This window comes from Ambystoma mexicanum, chromosome 3p, assembly GCF_040938575.1.
Source record: "Ambystoma mexicanum isolate Mex_15411 chromosome 3p, UKY_AmexF1_1, whole genome shotgun sequence".
Lineage (NCBI taxonomy): Eukaryota > Metazoa > Chordata > Amphibia > Caudata > Ambystomatidae > Ambystoma > Ambystoma mexicanum.
In genome coordinates this window covers 1,204,633,761-1,204,656,392 of record NC_090925.1, presented here as the reverse complement: position 1 = coordinate 1,204,656,392, position 22,632 = coordinate 1,204,633,761, and the positions used below count along the sequence as shown (strand labels likewise).

Sequence of the window (22,632 nt, the reverse complement as noted above, 5' to 3'; positions counted from 1 at the left end):
CCATGTTACAGTCTGTGATGTGCAGAGTTTGCCTTGTCTGGTGAAACTGGAGATGTTTGTGGAGAAAGTTGAGTTTGATACATGGTATAAAGTAAAGGTCATGGTGCTTTCTAGGTCCTAACCGGGCCAAACAGGAAACGTCCTTGTCTTTGCTTATTCTTCACTTCGGAGGCAAGACCCCCAAAAGGTGACTGACTTCCTGCTCATTTGTATAGAATATATCACCAGCAAAGGCTGCCAAATATAGCAACCAACACAGTAGATTAAGTGTGTATGATTGTTTCATTAAACAGTTATCAAACCCTGATAACCTGGCAAGTTGTGAGATGGGTCGGAATCATTTAACCATGTCACTAGACAGCCTTTACAATATATAATTTGCCTATTTCTTCGGGCATACTTGCATACTTCTAATTTAAAGGAACAATGTCGTAATCAGGCTAGTGTTTGAATGTCTTAAATGGTGCTTTGTTAAAAGGGCCACTGCAAGGTTTTTAATGGAGACAAGAGAACAGAAACTATGCGGTTGTAGTTAGCCAATTCTTAGATTTAAAGAAATAGCCGGCCGAGTCTCTGACAACACAGCTGTATATAGTATACCAAACACGCTTATTGTACAATAGATATATTTTTATTATTTGTGCAAAAATCGCACAAACCTATTTAAATATCTCCACAATAGTCATACACACAAAGGTCTTAATATATCGCAATCAAGACATCAACAGTTAATTCAAAATATTTTTTAGAAAGAATGCTATAAAAAATCTGTACATCCAAATGTTCTCTTCATAGCTAATTAATGATTGTATGAAAAGGCAATTTTTGAAAGAATCTCGTTCAGAATTAATTATACAAATACAATTTCAACATCTTAACATTCAGACATTCCAAAGAAAATATATACGTCTATTGCAGCAGTTTGTCATTCACACATGTTTCCCATATTGCATAGCAGAAACGAGGTTCTTTATGTCCATAACAATGCAACTGTTTCCATGAGAAAGCATGTGCCCTTTGATATTAATAAATAAACATTGGTCATGACCACAAAATACTAACCGTTTAAACCTTCATAATAGAAATGATACAGTAACACTTCAAGGATTTCCAAAAACTGTTGCTCATAATTGGTTTAGTGCAGTCGCTTGGTAGGGCTATGGTATCCATTCCATATAAAAATATTTGCTAGATGTGTCTGATTTTGAAGTCGACAGTTTTTGATGGCTTCTGTTTTAGTAGTCCTAGCATTAATTTAAAGTAATCCTACTGTCATGAAGATTACATATTTGTCAAACTGTATCATTTACAAAACATACATGTTATCAGTAGTAGAGAAATACAGTATATCCCACCAACATGCTCCTATGGAGCAATTTTGTGCATTAAAACATGCATTCGGCAGCATTGTTTATAGTTGATGGCATCCCAAATGCAAATATATTGCTCAAGGAAACATCCAGTGTCACTCCGAAGGATACTGGGCCACTGCATAAACAAATATTTGTTGCTTCCTTTGCACCAAATCTGTTCACCACAGAGTTTTCACATTGTTTTAGCATCCAACGCAGAGTGATGGCAGAGGTAACGTCCTTTATGTACACTTGTCATGTTATACGTTTATAACAATGACCTTGGCACGGTCAATAGTCTTTCCTCTATGTGCCAGGTAGCATTCACTTCATGTGTAGGTCTCTTCTCGACTGGCCGCTTGGTCACAGTGGTTTATCGATCACGGCAACACCTGTTTTAAAGTGAAAAAAAATATGCAGCATTTTTAAATTGTTAGCTCATATAATGTTTGCCCACACATTTAATACATGTTGATGTGCATTAAGTGTAGCATGGATTGGAATATTTCTCAAAGATTTGGATTCTGGTTACATGTTATCATTGATTCTGTAAACCACTTCTCTCTCAAAAGTATTACCTCTCAAGTTCTTCTTGCTGATCAGTTTCGTGTTTCTGCTTTATACACTGGTCCTGAAATAGTTACCTTGACTAAATGATTTCCCCTTTTTATTTATGTCTCCTTGGCTAAGCACTATTCTTTTGGGGCTGTTTTTCCTTACTGGGCAAGAGTCTCTGAATTCCCCACAGCTTTTGCTCAAGAGTTTTGAAATCCACCCATGTTTGAGTGGAGAGACATTGGGGGGGAAGAGGGAGAGAGGGGAAGGGGAAGAGGGAGAGAGAGCGAGAGCGAGGTAGAGACACGCACACAGGGGAAGGAGGGAGAGAGAGAGGGGAAGATGGATAGGGGAAGAGAGAGAGGGGAGAGAGACAGGAAGAGACGGAGTGAGCGAGGGGGAAAGAGAGCAAGGGGAGAGAGAGCAAGGGGGAGAGAGATTAAGCATACTGTGTGCGAAAGTTAATTTTGTCATTATAAGTTGCCCCATTCTGGTTATATTAGAAAGATAGTTCCCAAATGAATCTCCAGGTCTGGAACAACAGATACTTCCCATAAACCTCCAATCAATGTGCCTCAAACGCTCCTTCAGGAGAAGCAGATTTAATCAGGTGATTGGTTAAGTCGGACTCCTCTCTGCTGGGACTTCTACAACGGTGCTGATGAGCAAGGAATGTTTTAGCTCCGATGCCTGAGAATCTCAGAGGTGGACAGAGACCAGTAATCAATGACATACTGTACAGCCACAATAGGTAATTCCTTTTGGCCTCTCCTAGACTGTTCTTCATATTGCCTTTTTGTTTAGAAGGTGGTGTGTGAAGGTTTAGGGATAATTCTGAATAAGGACCAAACCAATCAGAATATACATATTTCTATCCTTGGGCACATTTCTATGAACATGTAGGGTGTTGTCTAGACTAGGGGTCAGTTGAGTATTGATGTAACTTTTTTTTGTTTAATGTTACATGTGATCTGGTTTAAAAAGCAAACCGTACACAATATTTAACAATGATGCGCTTTCTAGGAGTTATTCACAATTTTCATCCCACATATTTAGTTCAATACAACTGTCTTTCAACAAAAGCGCATGTAGGGGTATACATAGTGAGTTTGGATTGGGACCAACATGTTTCCTAGAACCAAGTAACATCTTCCATTTAATCAGAAACAAAGATTAAATACCGAACTAGTATCGCAAAATGCAAATTGGTGTACAATTGGGAAGCGACAGCACCCTGGGACAAATTAAGGCTTCCAACATATGCTGGATGTGTTCTTCTGCCATGTGCAACAACTCAGCCCCATAGATCAGACGAGGCACAATCTTAGTTGTATAGTAGGTTAACACTGGCAACAAGGAGAAACGCCCATATATAAGGTTTATATTTTTCAGTTGTGCTGCAAACATGATGCCCTTAAAATGCAGCCTTTGAATATTTAGAGCTGTTTGGGGTTATTTGTAGATGGTAAATCTCAAATAAGTTAGTAGATCTACAATCTCGAGGAGCCTGTTCAGTGACCAATTAAAGGGGGCCAACTTCCTACTATGGGAGAAAATGGTGACCTTAGATTTATTTCAATTTATTTCTAAATCATGAGCCTCCATATAAGAGGTTAGTACTACCGGACTCTGATGAGGACAAATGGCTATCACATCAGAAACTACTGAATCATCGGCACAGACCAACCTGGAATGCAACCAAACCTAATTGCGGGGGTAATTAATTGATATACGTTGAAAGAGGCCAACCTCAGATGTATAGATTGAAAAGGGCAGGTACCAATACACATCCCAGACAAAGGCCCCTTAAGGTTTCTACCTGTTTGGATAAAGAGCCCTGTGCATCCAATCTAACCGGAATACCGGTGTTAGTATGCAGATGGGTTAGAGGCCCCCAACAATTCATCTGGTAATCTCCAGTCATTTAACTTACTCCAAAGACTATTTCTATTCACCTTATCAAAGACTGAGGATAAATCAATAGAGACAGCATAGATTGGTCTTTTGTCCACCAGCAACTCTTTTGGAGTAAGACAAGAATAATAAAGTTGAGGGAGGTGCCCACACCCTTTGGAAAGCCCGACTGGCATGTATCCGGATGGCCCGTTTCTCTTGGACAAACTTCAAGTTTGCGCACTAGTATTGATGCAAACATTTTACTTGCCACATCAAGCTGGGCAATGGAACAATAATTTGCTGAGACCAGCCTATTTCCCTTCAAAATAAATGAAAGGTACTCACTGTAGTGACTAGAGTACTCAAAGTCCATTGTCCCCTTTCCTCCATCCTTGTGGGCGTCCCCCAACATGGGGACCGTACCAGAACCTTTGGCAGCAGAAACTTGAGTTTCCCCTTAAAATCTAGTATAGCACACGGGGCACGGCTGGGGCCTGCAAACACCTCGAGGCCCCGCCTTCCGGCACCTCACCTCAGTCCCCTTTTTAACACATCGGACGCTTAGATGAACATATTAGCCCCTGGTATACAAGCGGGGGAAGGTGGGTGGTAAGTATGGACGAAAGGGGACTATGAGTAGTCTAGTCACTATGGTGGGTAACTTTAATTACTCATACGTCCCGTCCCCTTTTCTCCATCCTTGTGGGTGATTACACCAAATAAGACCAGAGGTTGGAGCTTTGACAACCTACCTCATATTTAGGACACAGCAAAAAGGTTCTTCAGAACCACCTGACCGAACTCTACATCGCTGTAATGCTTACCTGGATTCCTCAGGACCGTAATGCCTTCCAGCCTGTGGACCTGTTACCTTGGAGCCGTTAGGATTCTTTTTCTGTTCTGAACAAACAAATGACAACAATAGAAATGCTATAACATCTATTAACTAAGGTAATATTACATGAGATGTGTATTCCCTTAAGTCACTCCCTTCTCACCTGTGTTTTATTATTGTGGAGCTCTCCATCCTGCTTTTCTATAGGGGCGCGTTGAGATGGAGAAACAATAGTAACTTGGGTTGCTGATGAACTCTAGCTTGTTGCCTTGAAATGTCTATTCTTAAGAATGAGTCTTAGGGTAAGTAAGAAGGTAAAGATACTGTAATCTTTAAGGGGCTTGAACTGAATACTACGTTGGAGAGATCTCTCATTCCAATTATTTTTGTCTTCTTTCTCTTTTTGCAGGTTCTCGGAACTGGGGAAAAGAATTAGGGCTGCGGATGGCTGCAGAGTTATTCAGGATTAGAAAACGTTTAAAAAGGCAAGTTTGTCAATACAGAGTAAATGCAGCCTTCAAGGTGGAGCGCGGTAACAAGTGTGAGGTGAAAACTTGAAGAACCTTAAGGTACGTAAACGCTTATAAAATGTCTTCTCTGTTAAACTGTTAAGTTAATTTTTTACTTAAATACCTCTTGTGTTTTTTGCAGGTTTTTCGGAAAGCTGAGGAAATAAAGCTTCGGAAGATGCAGTGGCTGCGGAAGAAAGTTCTGTCTGAAAATGCTGCGGCTGCGAGCGAAGAACTGCTGACTGAAGATGCTGCGGCTGTGAGTGAAACTTCTGACGGAAGATGCTGCGACTGCGAGCAAATAAATGTTCTTACTGAAGATAACGGCGTCGGAGATAACTTCCGTCAGGTAAGTCTCTTCTGTGAACTATGGTACTCTGTAGTTTATTTGTAAAACTAATGTCTCTATTATCTCCTTCTTTTGACAGGTTCTGTGAGGAGAAATGCCGGTAGCGTTACCCGCTGTCGGCAGCACAGACGCGAAGCGCAAGTTCCAGCCGTAGGGGGGCTTAAATACCTCCTCTCCAAATATGAATAGAACTGTGCTGCTACTGGTAAATGGGTTTTGCGGCGGCCATGTCATGTGTATGAAATTACTGTTGAACATCACGGGAGTCTATGGAAGTAGATGCTGTGGATGGTGTAAATGCCATATGTGCCAGCGTAACACCCACTTTTGACCGAATGATTGTTATAATGTTCCCTGCCTAGCCTGCATGCCTGAATGAGGACTATGCTCTCTGATTGGGATCATGACAATCGCGCCTGGTGCTTGTATCCAGGGAATAGGGCTTACAGAATGCAGACGGAGTGGCCCAAGTAGCCACCTTGCTGAGGACATCCCAAGGAGCATGCCCCGGAAACGCGACGGCCATGGCCTTAGCCCTGAACGCATGGGCATGAATCCCCTCAGGAACTGGTTTGCCCATGGCTGTATACGTCTCTGAGATGGCCTGGACCATCCAACGGGTGATAGAAGCTTTGGAAGTCTGGGTGCCGGGAGAGAAGCTCCCGAAAGTAATGAAAAATTCTTCAGACTTCCTGAAGGAGTTTGTCTGTGAAAGATACAACTTGAGGACTCTCTTGCGCTCTAAGGAATGTAGAGCCCTTTCTACCTCCGACTACGGGTTCTGGAAGAACACTGACAGGCAGGATTCTTGGTTCAAATGGAATGGAGAGACCACCTCAGGCAAAAAATGTGGATGAGTGCGGATGACGACCTTGTCGCTATGAAAGGTGGTGTAGGGCTTGCATGAGGACAACGTCTGTAGCTTGCTGACCCTCTGCGCAGAGGTGAACGCCACCAATAATACTGTCTAATACTCGAGGCTTTGGGGAGGCTGACGAGGCATCTACAGACCCTGCCAAAACCCAATGTAGGAAACTTGATAGACGAAGAACCCAAGACTCTAATCGACTTAACCTGTATCCAAATAAACTACCTCTTGTTGGCAGAAACATTTATACAAGTGGTATCGGAATTAAAGGGTAGTGAGAAAGGAGGACCTTTTTTCTTTCTGAAACACAGACTTCTCCATAGGAGAGATACCACTGCAGAGGGACCGGTAAGAACCCAGTTGGTAATTCCTAAAAGTCACAAACAGGTTATCCTAGAAATAGCCCATTCACATCTAACGGGGGGCAATCTCAGACAATCTAAGATTCATGCACACATAACAGATAAGATTTAATGGGCCGGAATTGACGCCGACATTAAAAACTTTGTCCAGGCGTATGATGTCTGTCAGAAACAAGTACACATATACCCCCTCCATTCCCCGTAAATCTGTTGCCAATCATTGAGATCTTTTTTACCCGGATAGGTATGGAGTTTGTGGAACCATCAGAAGCTTCTAAACTAGGGAACAAATACATTTTGATTATTGTTGATTATGCCACACGTTATCCAGAAGCCTTCCCTTTGAAGAGCAATACCACACAACACATTTTGAAACACCTGGTCCCTTTTCTTTTCCTCAGGTGGGGTTTCCAAAGGAGATATTTATTGACTCGAGTTCTACTTTTATAATTAAGTTCATGGGGGAAGTCAAAGAATTTCTACATATCACCACCCTTTGAATATTAGTGTACCATCCCCAGACAGACATCTTGGTGGAAAGGTAGTTTTCCTTTTTGAGCTCCTTTATGGACAAGAACCACGAGATGTCCTTGATATGCAAAGAGAAACATGGGAAGAAAGAAAAGAGGCTCCAATCCCATTCCCTTAAACAGCCAATAGGTTAAAAGAACACATGGGGCCTCATTACGGGTTTGGCGGTAGCCGTGCCCTTATTAAGGGAACGGCTATCGCCAAACGCGCTACGGCCCCGGCACCCGCGAATGGGCCATTACCGGCCCATTACGAGATGAATGGGCCAGTAAGTGCCCATTCGCGGGTGCCGGCATGGCCGGCCTCCTGATCCCTATTCTGCCCCATAGGGCAGAATCGGGGTGGGGAGCATAGTTGCACCGGCACTGTATATAACGGTGCCGGTGCAATCACGAGTTCTGCTCGCGGGTGACGGTCTGCACGCGTGGTCAGACCACGCGTGCAGTCCGGCACCGGCAGGCAAGACTCGTAATGTGACAGAGGTAACAACGGCACCGGTAGCATTATCAGCGCCGTTGTTGCCTTTCCGCCACATTCATAATGAGGCCCATGGTGGCGGTAAATTCTTTGGTACCAACTCACATGGTTAAGGCACAAGAACAACAAAATACCTCCTACAATAAAAGGTTTCTTCTAGGTCCTTCTCAATAGGTCAAAAAGGTACTGGTCTTATTACCCACTTCGGAAAATAAACTAGTGTCCAAATGGCATGGACCATACGAAGTATTAGAGCAAACGGGCCATGCAATTATACTCACAACCAGACCGTTGTCTCAAAACCCAGGTTTATCATATACATTTGCTGAAAGTCCCCAGTTATAATATTATTTTGTTTGTTACCAGAAGACAGACAACAAGGCCCTAATTTAATTTGATCTTAATCAGAAACAGGATTTTTATGAATTTATAAGGCAGTTTATTGATGTGTTTCAAGAAGAGCCGGGGAGAGTAAAGGGTACACATCATATCCGCACTCCTGTGTGTAAAGTGGTACACTTAATACCTTATAGGTTACCTGAGGCTAGAAAAGAGACCCCCATGCCTTGTATAGATGATCTAATAGATCAGTTGGGTAATGCCTTCTACCTTTCAAGCCTGGATCTTATAAAGGGATATTGGCTAGTTCATAAGCATCGGCCTGATACAGAGAAAACTGCCTTTGCCACTCCCATGGGATTGTTTCAATTGAAGGTCCCGCCTTTTGGGTTGCTTGGTGTTCCTGCAACATTCCAGGGACTTATGGACAAAATGTTACAACCGTACTCAAGAGTTTTGCAGCGCATATATAGATGACATTGTAATTTATAGCAAAACCTTTGAGGATCATTTACACCACCTCTATATGATCATGAGTGTTAAGAGAAGCAGGTCTAACGGCTTAGCCCAAAAAAGTGTAGATTGGCCCAGTCAGTGGTGAAGTATTTAGGGTCCTTGGAGGCAATGGTATGATCAACACCAATAGGAGAAATTAAGAGCTGTTCTTGATACACCCCCTCTGAAAACTAAGAAAGATCTAAGGTTCTTTTTGGGATTAATCAATACTACCGTAGATGTATTCCAAACTTCTCTAGTAAAACATCTAGACTGACCGATAAATTGAAAAATGCTGAGGCCCAGAAGATCAAATGGGAAGATGAGGAGGATGTATGTTATACGACACAATTGTATGCCAAAGCCCTATTTTTAGAGCAGCAGATTTCTCCAAGGAATTCATCTTTCAGACTGATGCTTCCTTAATGGGACTAGGAGCTGTTCTGTCACAGAACTATGATGGATTTGAACACCCAATCCTATATGTTAGCAGAAGGCTCTTTCCCAGAGAGAAAAAGAAAAGTATTCAGTCACTGAGCTAGAAGCATTAGCCATTAAATGAGCCGTAATACATCTGAAATACTATCTCCTGGGTTGAAAATTTCATTTAATAACAGAACACTCTCCTCTCTGAGAAAAGACTCCAATCCTCGGGTAATGCAATGGTTCTTGGACCTTCAACAAGATTGCTTCACAGTTGAACATCGGAAAGGTCGAGAACAAGGCAATGTGGACTTTCTCTCTGTTCCCCTGTGAAGCACCTCGGTCCAATTCACATTGGGGAAGGGTATGTGAGAATCCTGAGGGTATTCTCACTCCTATTACCCTTGGATCCTCTATGCAGGTGGCCAGGGAAAGGCCATCGCGTTTGGATCCTGCCCCTGGGGGTGGACCGAACACCTGCCCTCACGCGAGCGGGGCTCGCAGAAGCTGATGCAGAGGCCAGAGAGGATAGCTGGAGGGAGACGCCTACAACCGGTGAGTGCTGGGGAAGTTACCCAGAGACTGGGGCGCTCCGGGCGGGCTACTTAAATTGCAAACAGTGCAGAGGGAATAAATACTTGCATTTCAAGTGGAACAGTGAAGTTGAATGAAGGAGTGAAAGGCAAGTGGCCCGAAAATAATTAACTGCTTATATTGAATACCGAACTGAATGAAAACAGCAAGACTGTTAGCACTGAATACCGAATTGAATGAAAATAGCAAAAAAGCTAAATTTAAATACCGAATTGAATGAAAACAGAAACACTGCTACAATTGAATATCGAATTACGTGAAAATAGCAACTCTGCTAATCTTGAATAACTAACTGAATGAAAATAACGAATAGGCTAACGCTTAATCATGTACTGAAAGAAAATAGGAAACTAACTCAAATTAAGGACTGTTTGGTGTTGAAGTTGTACAAGGAGCTAGGATTTCTGGTTGCGTGACCTGTAAAGGGTGGACTTTGAGGAAAAAGGGGCCTGTCAGATCTCATCTGGGCAGTGGGAAGGCCACGGGACCCAAAAGACTACAATAACTAATGATTACATGGGGTTTGGCGTGCATGCATGTGCATGCAGCATTCAAGTATTTAAGCTCCTCCCCGGCCCGTGTCAGTCGTTGGTGATTTTGGGCGTGTAGGCAGGCATGCGAATGCACCCGGGCTAAGGTGGTGAGACTGTGAGAGGCTGCCCCACGGGAGTGTGGAGGGAACGCTGTCGCTTTCCACGTTACCAGTGGCTCAGCAGGCATTCTGAGATTGCGGGTTGTCCGCTAAACGTGCGCGCTACATTCGCCTGGTGAGGTGCTCTCTGGCCCCCCACGCCTTAGTTAAGTCATTGCTATGAGTGTTTGTGCAGGGGGAAAGGGGAGGAGAGGTGCTTAAGCACCGCGTATGGGTAGATTGTCACAGCAACACCACAAACGCTAATGAGTTTCAGCTGTGATAATCTCGAACGCTTCCAGGAGCAACCTAGGCACACACTTGCATTCTGAGGGCACGCTATGTGGTCTGTTGCTGCTTTCTTGTGTGTGTATCCTGGGAGGGAATACAAGCCTTGTGTTCCCACAAGGACATAAGTGGGGGTTGCAAGCTCTGGGTGACAGCCCTAAGGAGAGCAGGGGAGGAGGGTACTCCCTGTCTTATGTTGGTGTAATGCCACATGCCCAAGTTTGTAGTACTGCTATGTGCTCATGTTTGTACTATTGCCACATGCTTATGTTTGTCCTATTGCCATGTGCTTCTGTTTGTCGCTATTCTAGCAAATGAATGGTCTAAGGGTGTAAGTTCTAGGAGGTATCTTCTGAATTAAGAAGGAAGATGTCGGGTTAATCAGGAGAAAGGTGTTGGCTACAAGAGTGTCCTACAAGGAGGGCTGCAGTCCTTATTTTCATGCATGCTGAATGAATCTGTATTCTTTTCCCTCGCACCACAGTACCTATCCATTTTCACAAACCCTCACCCTTTTTCCGGTTACCTTAAACACCCTCTTCCCTATACACAACTTCTCCCCAACCCTCTTCCCCCCCCCCCCACTGGCTGCCTCGAGGTTACCTGTTGATACTGAATCAAGATCCCGTGCCAACCAAGGTAGGAGGGGTCAACTGCATTTGGCTTCCGTGGTCAGGAAAAGGTTGCATGATACTTCATGGGTGTGACATGGATCGCGTGATCCGACAACTGCACCAAGACTAGATAATCTCTATATGTTGAATATTCAACTGCTAAAAGAGAAGTCAAGGTTCCTGGTTGTGTGACCTGTAATAGGTGGACTGTGTGGTCCAATAACTGTGCCAAGACCAGAGGCCCCCTGTATGCTAATAAGAACTACTATGGATGCATACGGCTTGGGGAAGGGAGCACTGAGTTGTGAAGAATTGTTGGAACTGAACTCCAAGACAAAGCTTCAAGATACTCCCTTCTGTGACATCTTTTTGGAATTGAACTTGGGGAAGGGAACCCTGAAACCTGCTGCCAAGAAACTGTATTGAACTTGGGAAGGGGTATCCTGACATTTGGAAAGGTGTGTAACTATATAACGTCGAATCCAAGAAAAGGTACCCTGAACCTTGTGGTGAACATTTTGATATTTAAGGAGGGGAAGCTGAAGAATAAGTGTGAGCTGGAAATAGCTCAGAACTTTACTTTTGGAACACTTTAATTTATTGTTGACATCAATACAGATTGTTATATTGTTAGTTGTGAGGATAAGCAAAGGTTTTTGGACACAGAAACTTTGTTTTTATTTACTTTATTTGCAATCCGTACACATTGCAGAACCATGAACTCAATTCCAACAGTACAGTAATCACTGCAGATTTTGACATATTTTGGTAACTTTTGGACTAATGGGATCCACCCCTCCACCCCCCCTCTCCGGTTACACACAGATTGGGACAGTCCTGTCATTGAGTCTTCTTGTTGCTACCTTGAATGTTCATTTCCACAACAATTGGGGCTTGTTTCCATCAACTGCGGTTGGGGGCCCTTCTGCCAAGGCAATTTACAAGGGGTTAATATAGAGAAGGTGAGCCTGGAGGAGAAAGTAAGCAGCACAGGACAACACAGCAAGGAAAGGGTGCAGGGGTAGAATTCAAGAGGCAGGACCCTAGGGACTGATAGACAAGACACAGAACCAATGAGAAGGGATCAGGAAAAAGTCAGGGGACTTTCCTCTAATGTTTGTGGTGTTCATGGACAGAGGTACCTACCGGTGGAGAGGTGGAGGAAACCTTTGAATGGGCATACTGACCACAGAGTGAAATCCTGTGAGAGAAACTGTTATAATCTTCAGACACGTTGGGCTGAAGTGAGTTAAAAGCAGCCACGTTGAACTGTATAGCCGGCAGAGTGAAGAAGCCAAGCGTGTTGTGAAAGAAGTTTTGTCACGGGAGACCAGAGTTAAACTGCCAGGCTCACGTTCAGAGCCGTGAGATTGCAGTGAGGGAACAATGTATCCGACAAATGCCGAAGTGCTCCGTTCGATCTGAAGTGAAGGGAGCCGATGTGTACTCACGCTCAACGCCATGTCTTGCTGCCAGAGTGAGAGGTGACATCGTAGGAAAACGCTGTGCAGCGGTCGTGAGGAGAACTTTAGTCTAACGTGAAAAGAAGGAGACTGACACAGACTCGCTGACGGAGCAATGTGGTGAAGACAGCAAGTGTATCAGCTGTCTGTACTAACCCAGCAAAGCGGCCATGAACAGAACTGCAGCCTAAAGTGAAGTGAAAGAAACCGACACGCGCCCGCCCACAGAGCCGTGTTATGAACTCAGCCCATGAATCAGCTGATAGTGTAAACACCGCTGAACGGCCGTAAGGAGAACCGGGGAAAAGACATTATTATTGTGGAATTTGGGGTGGAACGGATGTGCGCTCTCATGCGGAGACGTAACATGAGCTTCTGATGTGAAATTGTAGGACAATTTGAAGGGAAAAGACCCTATTCCCCAGCCCTCAACTGCTGAAATAGTTTAAGAAATAAAAGCTGCATTTGTGCAAAGTCATTACAGAGAGTTGTCATTATTATCCCACTAGGAAACATTTTGTGACAGGCCCCTTCTGCCAAGGCAATTTACAAACACTCCCCCCTATCCAAGCTCCCGCTCCTACATCTACCTCTCAATACATGTATAACAGTCATGTAGTCCTGGAGCTATATTTGTCAATAAGGGCAGACCATTCTATTTCCCTTGATGGCTTTAAATCGTGCATCAGACCCGTAAGATATTCCATATCATATGTCCTTGGCTTTTAGAGGCCATTGCTGCTCACTTGGAAGCTGATCTTTTTTCCATCTCGCAGCCAAGCACGTACGGGCAGCCAACAGGTGATGCACCATGTGGGGTAATCTCCTCCACCCTTCCTCATGTACTTCTCAACCAAACGGCACCATCAAAGGGTCTAGGCTTCGCTCAATCACATCCAGACTTTTTATCCAGCCAAGAACCTCCTTCCAAAATGTTTGCACTTCTACACATCCCCACCACATGTGCCAGCTATGGGCCCTCTGGCTACAACCCCATCAACATGTAGGGTTAACCCTGGGAAACATTTTGGAAAGGCGCACTGGGTCCCATTGCAATCTATAAAGTAGTGTCAGGCCTTGTAATTTGTACTGACAAGCTATGGATGTCTTGTGGGTGCTTCTAGATAACATTTCTCATAGCTTGTCACCAATCACAAGGCCCAGGTCTAGTTCCCACTTCCTCCTATACATCCCAGTGTCCCCTCCCCTGGCTGCCAGGAGGGCTTTACACATCTTATAGACCACTCCCTACACAGAGATCTCAGTGCTCAACACCCTTTCGGTTGCTGTTAACTCCTGCTGTACCTTCTCCCTCCATTTAGCCGTCATCAACACCCTCTTCAGTTGAAGATATTTGAACACAGACAAGGTGCCAATACCCAAACTCTCTTCCAATGTCCTGATCTCCACAAATACCTCCCTCTTCACACCTGTACGACTCTGCCCAACCCCGCCTCATACCAATCCTGGAACCGGGCCAGGTCTGGAATATCATCCCGGATCGGAGTGGCCCATATATAAGTTAAGGGGGAATGCCATGTCGTCACCCCACTCATCTGCTTCTTTCGTCTCCACAGAGCCCCCACAGGGGACCGATAATCCTATGCACCCGGAGAGACCTCGGGATCGATCTGGGAGGCACCCAGAGCCACTTGACCGATGTATCCGGCCGAAGCCAATCATTTTCTATCTGTACCCATTATTTTTGCCCATCTACCCTTCGGTGAGGAACCAAAACCCTAAAATACATATGCATGTCTGGGAGCCCCATACCCCTTTTTCTTTGAATACTCTCTGTTACAGACAGACTTTTAAGTTGAACTTACTGACAGACTATCCTTCGTTTTGTTAGGTAGGGGAATCCTAGCTAGCATAGGGCAATTTAGGCCTTACACTATCCTGACATTTAAGTTAATAAAGGTATTTTCGTTATATCGAATCTGTTGCATGTGTCTCCTTCCATGATGCTAACCTCACAAACTGCAAACATCCTGGAATAGAAACCATAGCCCGTCTGACTGAGGAACTTGTTCCACCGCCTGCATCTTCAGAAGAAAAAGGATCTCCCGTAAAAGGGCCAGGGACCCTATCTGACGTAGAGGAGAGGCTGGTAGAGGAAAAGGAAAATGAAGACTGAAGCCTGTGGTGAATATAGAACGGATACAAGGACTCTCGAAATAACGCTTCCAGCTGTCCTGGAGGAGAGCCAGACAGACTCCTACTGTGGAGCTGTGTCCCCCAAACGTGACGTCACTGTTTTTTGTTGTCTGAGGCGGGAGCAGAGGAGGGAGAGCAGAAAAAAAAAACACACAAAGCCCTCTGCTGCTTCTTCCTGTTGTCGATGGGTGACCTGTCAGGCCTCAGATTACCAGTGTCCTGAAAACTCTCCAAGCCGGTGAAAGCACAGGGTTTGAAGTTGGCCCTGTCCTGAGGGTGAGGGAAGGAATTCTGCCCTGGTTTAGTCAGGATGGTCAAGGACTTGGCGGTTTGTGTGGAGGTTTTCTTCTCTGTCAACTCGTCATCGGTGGATGACTGAAAGGTCCACGCCCTCGAAGGGAAGGTCCAGGATCCGCTCTTGTACAACAAACAAAAACTAAGTGGCAATCATCCACACCGTTCTTCTCATCTCGATCTACAGGCACAGCCCTCTGCTGGCTTTGTCGATGTGGAAGACAGAAGACTCCATGAGGTTCTGCGCAACAGCCCGGGCATGCACCATACCGCCCTTGAAGGAGGCTTGCATCTCCAAAGAAAGTCAGGCAGAAACTCCCAGAGCTCCCGCCACAGCTTCTGGTTAGCTGTGACTAAAAGTGCATCAGCATTGGCCAGCCGCAAATGCAGCCCTGATATGGCATAGCATCATTTTCTCAAAGACTCGAGGACCTTTTCCTCTTTGGACAGACAACTGAAGGAGGCTTACGAGGAGGCAGACGACGAAGACAATGGTGATGGTTCAGAATAGAGCGAGGCCGTGGCCACAACTGAAGAATGTGGCTGAGGATGGGAAGCCAGGAGGACCCTTTTCCCATCCGTCAGCCTGAACCACGCTGTCCAACTTCTTGTTCATATGGGCGCTGGCCCTGGGCTTCTTGCCACCTGCAGGACATCCTTATGGAGAGGAATGCCAGAACGGATTGTGGTGCGCTTGCCCAAAACCTCTGCTAGCACTCCCGACTCCTGGGGAGCCTCCTCAGGCATGGGGACTCCCAAGAACTCTGCAAGGCCCTGAAGGTGGTCATGAAAGGCCTTAACAGATGCCGATGGTTCAACGTCCTGGTCGTGATCATCGCAGTCATTTCCCCTCCCCTTTTTATAGACTGAGGGGAGTCCAGGCCCTGGGACACAGCTGCTGACGGGGTCCCCCTGTAACGCTCACCTGATTCTCGCAGAGGCGCCGGTCTTGACTGGGCGACTACCGTATCTTCAAAGGTGATGTGTAGCACCCGGTTGGCTCTTTGGGCTGGACCTCTGTGCACTGTATGCCTGAAGTGTAGAGTAAGATGTCTTAGGTAAGTGAATGCCGAGCTCTCCATCTGCCTCGGGCAGGGTGCTGTAGCCAGTTTCTTCACTGGATAGGTAGCGCAGGCCTCTTGACTTCAGAGGACTGCTGTCCGTCGTTTACTGCACGAACGGTAAGTTTCGAGTCATTCAAATGTCTTTTTAAAGTCTTTAGTAATGATGTCTCTTGTTTTGCAGGGTTCCGGCGATGGCGGATGACGGGCTGAAGTGAGTTGAAGATGGAGCCCGTGTGATGAATAGAAGCGTCTGGAAGCACGTGAGTAAGCGCTTGTTGCCTGCTTCACGATGCGCTCTAACTGTCTTTTTATTTTGCAGGTACGAGTTCGGAGCGGCTGCAGGGTGCCGGAATACCCACTGGATTAGATGCGGAAAGGAGTAATGGCACGTGAGTATTAAAGTTCCCCAATGTCTTTAAACGCACCTTGTTTTGTCTTTCAGATGCGGATGCAGCGCCGAAGGCCTCCGGAGCGTGCGAAGAGTTGGTAAGCTTTTGCCTTTCAGATGCCGGAATGCAGTATGAAGACCTCCGGAGCGCACGAAGAGTAGGTAAGCCTTTGCCTTTCAGATGCCGGAATGCTAACCTGTTCTTTCTTGTCTTTATAGGTATTGCTGAAGACTGGATTCAGGATGGTAAGCCTTTTTCCTTAGGCCCAGGATCAGATGCAGAAGACACGATGAGCGTCCTGCTGCAGAGGGTGCAGAATAACGCAAAGCAAGATTCATCCACCGGGTGTGGTTTAAATAGCCTCCTGTAGTGCTTAGGTGTCTCCTTCCACAGCCACGCCTAAGTAAGAAAAGAGTTCCTGGTAAGAAAAGAGTTCCTGCCTTCCAGAAGAGTTCCAGTGTTCTGAATCTAGGGAGTGGCTCCAGCCCCACCCAACAGGAAAAGTAGTTCCAAACAGAAGAGGATCAGAGGCTCAACTGGCAGGCAAGTAAGCAGCATGGTCTGCTGCAGGTAAGTCCACCCAAGCATTATGAGCCCGGCGCTTCCAGCGCTGGGACTGGGCATATTTATGAGCCTGGTGCCACTGGCGCCAGGACTGGGTCCAAAAGGTCCCAATTGGGACTGGTCGGCACTCGGAACCTGGGTTATGGATCTGCTTCCAAAGGAGTTGGGAAAACCCTGACCTTTTGGAAGCAGAGATCATGACAGTACCCCCCCTCAAGGCCCCTCCCAAACCGGGCTTCTCCGGGGGTTTTGGCTTGTCAGGAAATGTTCGGTGAAATCTTTTGATTAGGCGAGGAGCGTGGACATATTCTGCAGGTTCCCAGGATCTTTCTTGGGGGCCGTAGCCTTTCCAGTCAATTAGGTAGAATAGTTTAGATTTGGAGATCTTGGAGTCCAGAATGCTTTTGACTTCAAACTCGAGTTCTCCATCCACTAGGATAGGTTTTGGAGATTTGGTTAGTCGGGTTTGAGGTTGCACAGGTTTTAATAGAGAGACGTGGAAGACCGGATGTATCTTCATGTGCGGGGGCAAGTCCAACTTGACCGCTACTGGGTTTACTATGGTAGTGATGGAATAGGGACCAAGGTATCTTGGGTTGAATGTGCGTGGCCCTTTTAGAGATAGGTATTTGGTGGATAACCAGACTTGATCCCCTACTTGATAGAGAGGGGCTTCCTTCCGATGTTGATCTGCTCCCTTCTTGTATTGTTCTTTAGCCCTTTGAAGGTGAGAAACAGCTTCCTTAAAGGCTTGGGTGATTGTAGAATGCAGGTAGTCTACTGCAGGTGTTTCAAGATCTTGGAGGGGATCCAACTCCGAGGTTCGAGGGTGACTGCCGTACAAAAGAAAAAACGGGGTTTTCCCAGTTCCCGAATGGACAGAGTTATTGTAGGCATACTCGGCTATCCAAAGGATATCTTTCCAAGTTTTTTCAGTTTGTTGCAGCATGCAGCGTAAATACTGTTCCAGAGTTTGATTGGTCCTCTCGGTTTGTCCGTCGGTCTGAGGGTGGTGACTGGTCGATAGTCTCACATCAATTTGAGCTGACCGACAGCAACTTCGCCAAAAATGAGAAATAAATTGACTACCTTGATCCGAAATTAGAACCGAAGGAAAACCATGCAGTCGGACGATGTTTTCGAGAAATTCTTGGGCCAGAGTTGCTGCTGTTGGCAAGCCTTTGAGCGGAATGAAATGCGCCATCTTGGAGAATAAGTCCACGATTACTAGAATCGTATTGTATCCGGAGCATGGAGGTAGATCGGTGATGAAGTCCATAGAAAGCGTATGCCAAGGGCAAGGTGGGATGTCAATAGGGCGTAAGAGGCCTGCTGGTCTTTCCTTTTGACTCTTGTTTTGGGCGCATACTCCACAGGACATTATAAAGTCTCTGATATCTTTTTTCCAAGACGGCCACCAGAAGTAGCGCTTGATCTTTTCTGAGGTCTTGGCTATACCGGGATGACCTTCCATTAAAGAGTCGTGATAACAAGAGATTACTTTTTTCTGTAAATCTGTGCTGGGTAGGTATAATCGTTCTTGGAAATACAATAAGTTGTCCTTTACTGCAAAGTCCTTTCCCTGCAGATGCCAATTCTGTATATCTGCTGGAGTTACAAGTTGCCTGGCTTTATCCTTAACTTCCTCTATGGATTCTGTGGCGATCACACCCAGAATTCTTTGTTCGGGAATGATTGGTACCGGTTTAGGGTTGATCAAGTGTTCTTCCACTCCCATCCGAGAAAGGGCATCGGCTTTACCGTTCTTTGTACCAGGTCGATAGGTAATTATGAAGTCAAACTCGGCAAAGAATAATGCCCAACGGAGTTGTCTAGAGGATTGGGCTTTTGCGGTTTTCAAATATTGCAGGTTTCGGTGATCCGTAATCACAGTAACGGTGTGTCGGGCCCCCAGCAGATAATGCCGCCAAGCCTTAAAGGCAGACTTGATAGCCAGAAGTTCCTTGTCAGTAATCGTGTAATTGACTTCAGGAGGCGAGAATTTGCGGGACCAAAATGCCACGGGATGCAACTGATTGGTTACCAGGTCCTTTTGTGATAGAACTGCCCCCATGGCAAGGCTTGAAGCATCAGTTTCCACGATGTAGGGGAGTTCGGGGCGAGGGTGTTTTAAGATTGGTGCAGAGATAAATTTAGTCTTCAAATCCTGGAAAGCTTGTTCCGCCTCGGTAGACCATTCAAAACGTTTGTTTTTCTTTAACAAGGCAGTGATGGGCTGGACTATTCGAGAGAACTCGGGGATAAACCTGCGGTAAAAGTTAGCGAAGCCTAACATGCTTTGCACACCTTTTACGGAGGATGGTGATGGCCATTTGAGAACTGCATCGACCTTCTTTGAATCCATACGCACTCCGCCAGGTGATAATATGAATCCCAAGAATTCAACTTCAGTCACGTTGAAAACACATTTTTCCAATTTAGCGAAAAGTTTGTGTTGACGCAATCTTTCGAGGACCATTTTCACGTGTTTCCGATGTTCAGATTCCGATGAAGAATAAACGAGGATGTCGTCAATGTAAACAACAACACATACATCTATGAGCTCTCTGAGGACATCGTTCATAAAATATTGAAAGGCGGCCGGGGCATTGCAAAGTCCGAAGGGCATGACCTGATATTCAAATAGCCCATACTTGGTGCGGAAGGCCGTCTTCCATTCATCGCCCTCTTTTACTCGTACCAAGTGGTAAGCTCCTCTAAGATCCAGCTTTGTATATATGCATGCTTTTCTGACTTGGTCCAGGAGTTCAGGGATCAAAGGTAACGGATATCTATTCTTAACGGTGATCTGGTTCAGGGAGCGATAATCGATACAAGTTCTAAGGTCTCCTTCCTTTTTTGGAACGAAGAACAAAGCTGAAGAAGCAGGGGACTTGGAAGGACGAATAAACCCATTTGCCAGGTATTGATCCAGGTATTGTCGAAGGTGAAGGTTCTCAGGCTTGGTGAGGGCATAAATTCTACTACAAGGAGGAGTAGATCCAGGTATCAGGTCTATCTGGCAGTCATAAGACCTATGAGGAGGTAGAGAGTTAGCCTGATCCTTCCGGAAAACATCTTGGTATTCTAGGTATTCGGGAGGTAACTGGGGAGTCTCTGAAGAAATTGCGGCCAGTGCAACACCAGGTGGAGGGTGACAAGTAGAGACACATTCTGGAAACTGGACCGTTCTTGCTCGCCAATCGATCAGAGGATTGTGTTTCTCTAACCAAGGTATTCCTAGAATAATCTGAAACTGAGGGGCCTTGATCACATCGAACACGATCTTCTCATGGTGTCCATCTTGACTTACTAGCGTCACTTCTTGAGTGGTATGCGTTACTGGCCCGGAGGCTATCTCCGTACCATCCACCGTAGTAATGACGTCCTTTACAGCCTTGGGACAAAGAGTTAGATTCATCCTCAAAACCATTTCATGATCCACATAATTGCCGATGGCACCGCTGTCGACGTAAGCTTCAATTGCATGTAATCGATCCGGATTATCAGGGCTAATGAGGACCATAGGTATCACGAAATGCGAGGTCACGGAACTGGTTTTTACGCTCGGCAAGAGGACCTCTATTCTTGTCGGGTGAGGTCGTTTCCCTGCTCAGAGTTTGTAACTTTGGTAACTGCAGCTCCTACTACCTTCTTGGCAGGTTTCACCGGACAGTCTCGAAGAAAGTGCCCTGAGTTTCCGCAATATAGGCATAATTGCAACTGTTTCCTCCTTTCCCGCTCCCGTTGTGTTAGAGGACCTTTCAGACCCCCTATTTGCAGGGGTTCCCCGGAGTCTACTCCTTTGGAAGGAGTTGGCGGTTTGGAAAATACTCGAGCATCAAACTTGGAACGATCGGCCTTCCTGTTCTGCAGCCTGTGATCTATTTGAACGACCAAGTCTATGTAATCCGAACAGTCCTGTGGGGGATTCACTACTTGGGCTAAAACGTCTTTGAGCTCTCCACGTAGACCTCTATAAAACAGCATAATCCTTTTGTCCTCAGGCCATTGAGTTTCCACTATTAGTCTATTGAAAGATGCAATATAAGCCAAAAGGTCTTGATTACCCTGTCGCAACGAAAGAAGCTCATTGTCCAGGGCCTGCCCCTGTGAATGTCTTGCGAACAGTTTTTCCATACTAAGCTGAAAGGCTTGAAAATCATGGAGAACTGGATCATCTTGATGAACTAGAGGGATCGACCAGTCTGCCGCATTGCCACTAAGGTACGAAAGTACAAAAGCTACTTTAGCTTGATCAGTTGGAAAGGCTGCTGGCCGGCATAAGAAGTGCAACCGGCACTGATTGATAAATACTGCAAACCTCTTTGGGTCACCAGAAAATCGCTCGGGCGGAGCCAGAGGTACATTCCCAGGTAGGTTGATCTGCACAGGATTCATAGAGGATGTTGAAGGAAGATTTGCCCCTGATGCGGGTAACGAGGTCTGTCCGGCTTGTGACTGTAGCACTTGTCTAGCAAGATTGTCTGTTCTCTCCTTGGAAATAATTAGTTCCCTTCTTAGAGCATTCGTTTCCTGACGAGTTGCATGCACTTCTGCCCTTAGTTCCCCAAGTAACCGGGCTAGGGGGTCAGTATCCGAGGTTTCCATAGCGCCTGGGCGAGAGTTTTGCGGTAGGCTTTGCGTTCTGTAACGCTCACCTGATTCTCGCAGAGGCGCCGGTCTTGACTGGGCGACTACCGTATCTTCAAAGGTGATGTGTAGCACCCGGTTGGCTCTTTGGGCTGGACCTCTGTGCACTGTATGCCTGAAGTGTAGAGTAAGATGTCTTAGGTAAGTGAATGCCGAGCTCTCCATCTGCCTCGGGCAGGGTGCTGTAGCCAGTTTCTTCACTGGATAGGTAGCGCAGGCCTCTTGACTTCAGAGGACTGCTGTCCGTCGTTTACTGCACGAACGGTAAGTTTCGAGTCATTCAAATGTCTTTTTAAAGTCTTTAGTAATGATGTCTCTTGTTTTGCAGGGTTCCGGCGATGGCGGATGACGGGCTGAAGTGAGTTGAAGATGGAGCCCGTGTGATGAATAGAAGCGTCTGGAAGCACGTGAGTAAGCGCTTGTTGATGCGCTCTAACTGTCTTTTTATTTTGCAGGTACGAGTTCGGAGCGGCTGCAGGGTGCCGGAATACCCACTGGATTAGATGCGGAAAGGAGTAATGGCACGTGAGTATTAAAGTTCCCCAATGTCTTTAAACGCACCTTGTTTTGTCTTTCAGATGCGGATGCAGCGCCGAAGGCCTCCGGAGCGTGCGAAGAGTTGGTAAGCTTTTGTCTTTCAGATGCCGGAATGCTAACCTGTTCTTTCTTGTCTTTATAGGTATTGCTGAAGACTGGATTCAGGATGGTAAGCCTTTTTCCTTAGGCCCAGGATCAGATGCAGAAGACACGATGAGCGTCCTGCTGCAGAGAGTGCAGAATAACGCAAAGCAAGATTCATCCACCGGGTGTGGTTTAAATAGCCTCCTGTAGTGCTTAGGTGTCTCCTTCCACAGCCACGCCTAAGTAAGAAAAGAGTTCCTGGTAAGAAAAGAGTTCCTGCCTTCCAGAAGAGTTCCAGTGTTCTAAATC

The 22,632-nt window shown here is 45.8% G+C and overlaps 1 protein-coding gene across 4 annotated transcripts in view; it reads right to left on the bottom strand.

Annotated features, from left to right (window-relative positions):
• Window positions 1-615: 615 nt before the first annotated feature.
• The window catches only part of KLHL3 (kelch like family member 3), a 1,295,653-nt gene continuing 1,273,636 nt past the window's right edge, over window positions 616-22,632 (bottom strand). For all 4 annotated transcript variants that reach the window (XM_069652631.1, XM_069652632.1, XM_069652633.1 and 1 more), the window contains one exon: window positions 616-1,744. In XM_069652631.1, the coding sequence (XP_069508732.1) occupies window positions 1,716-1,744 (29 nt within the window). In that variant the 3' untranslated portion in view covers window positions 616-1,715. The remainder of the gene's footprint in view (window positions 1,745-22,632) is intronic.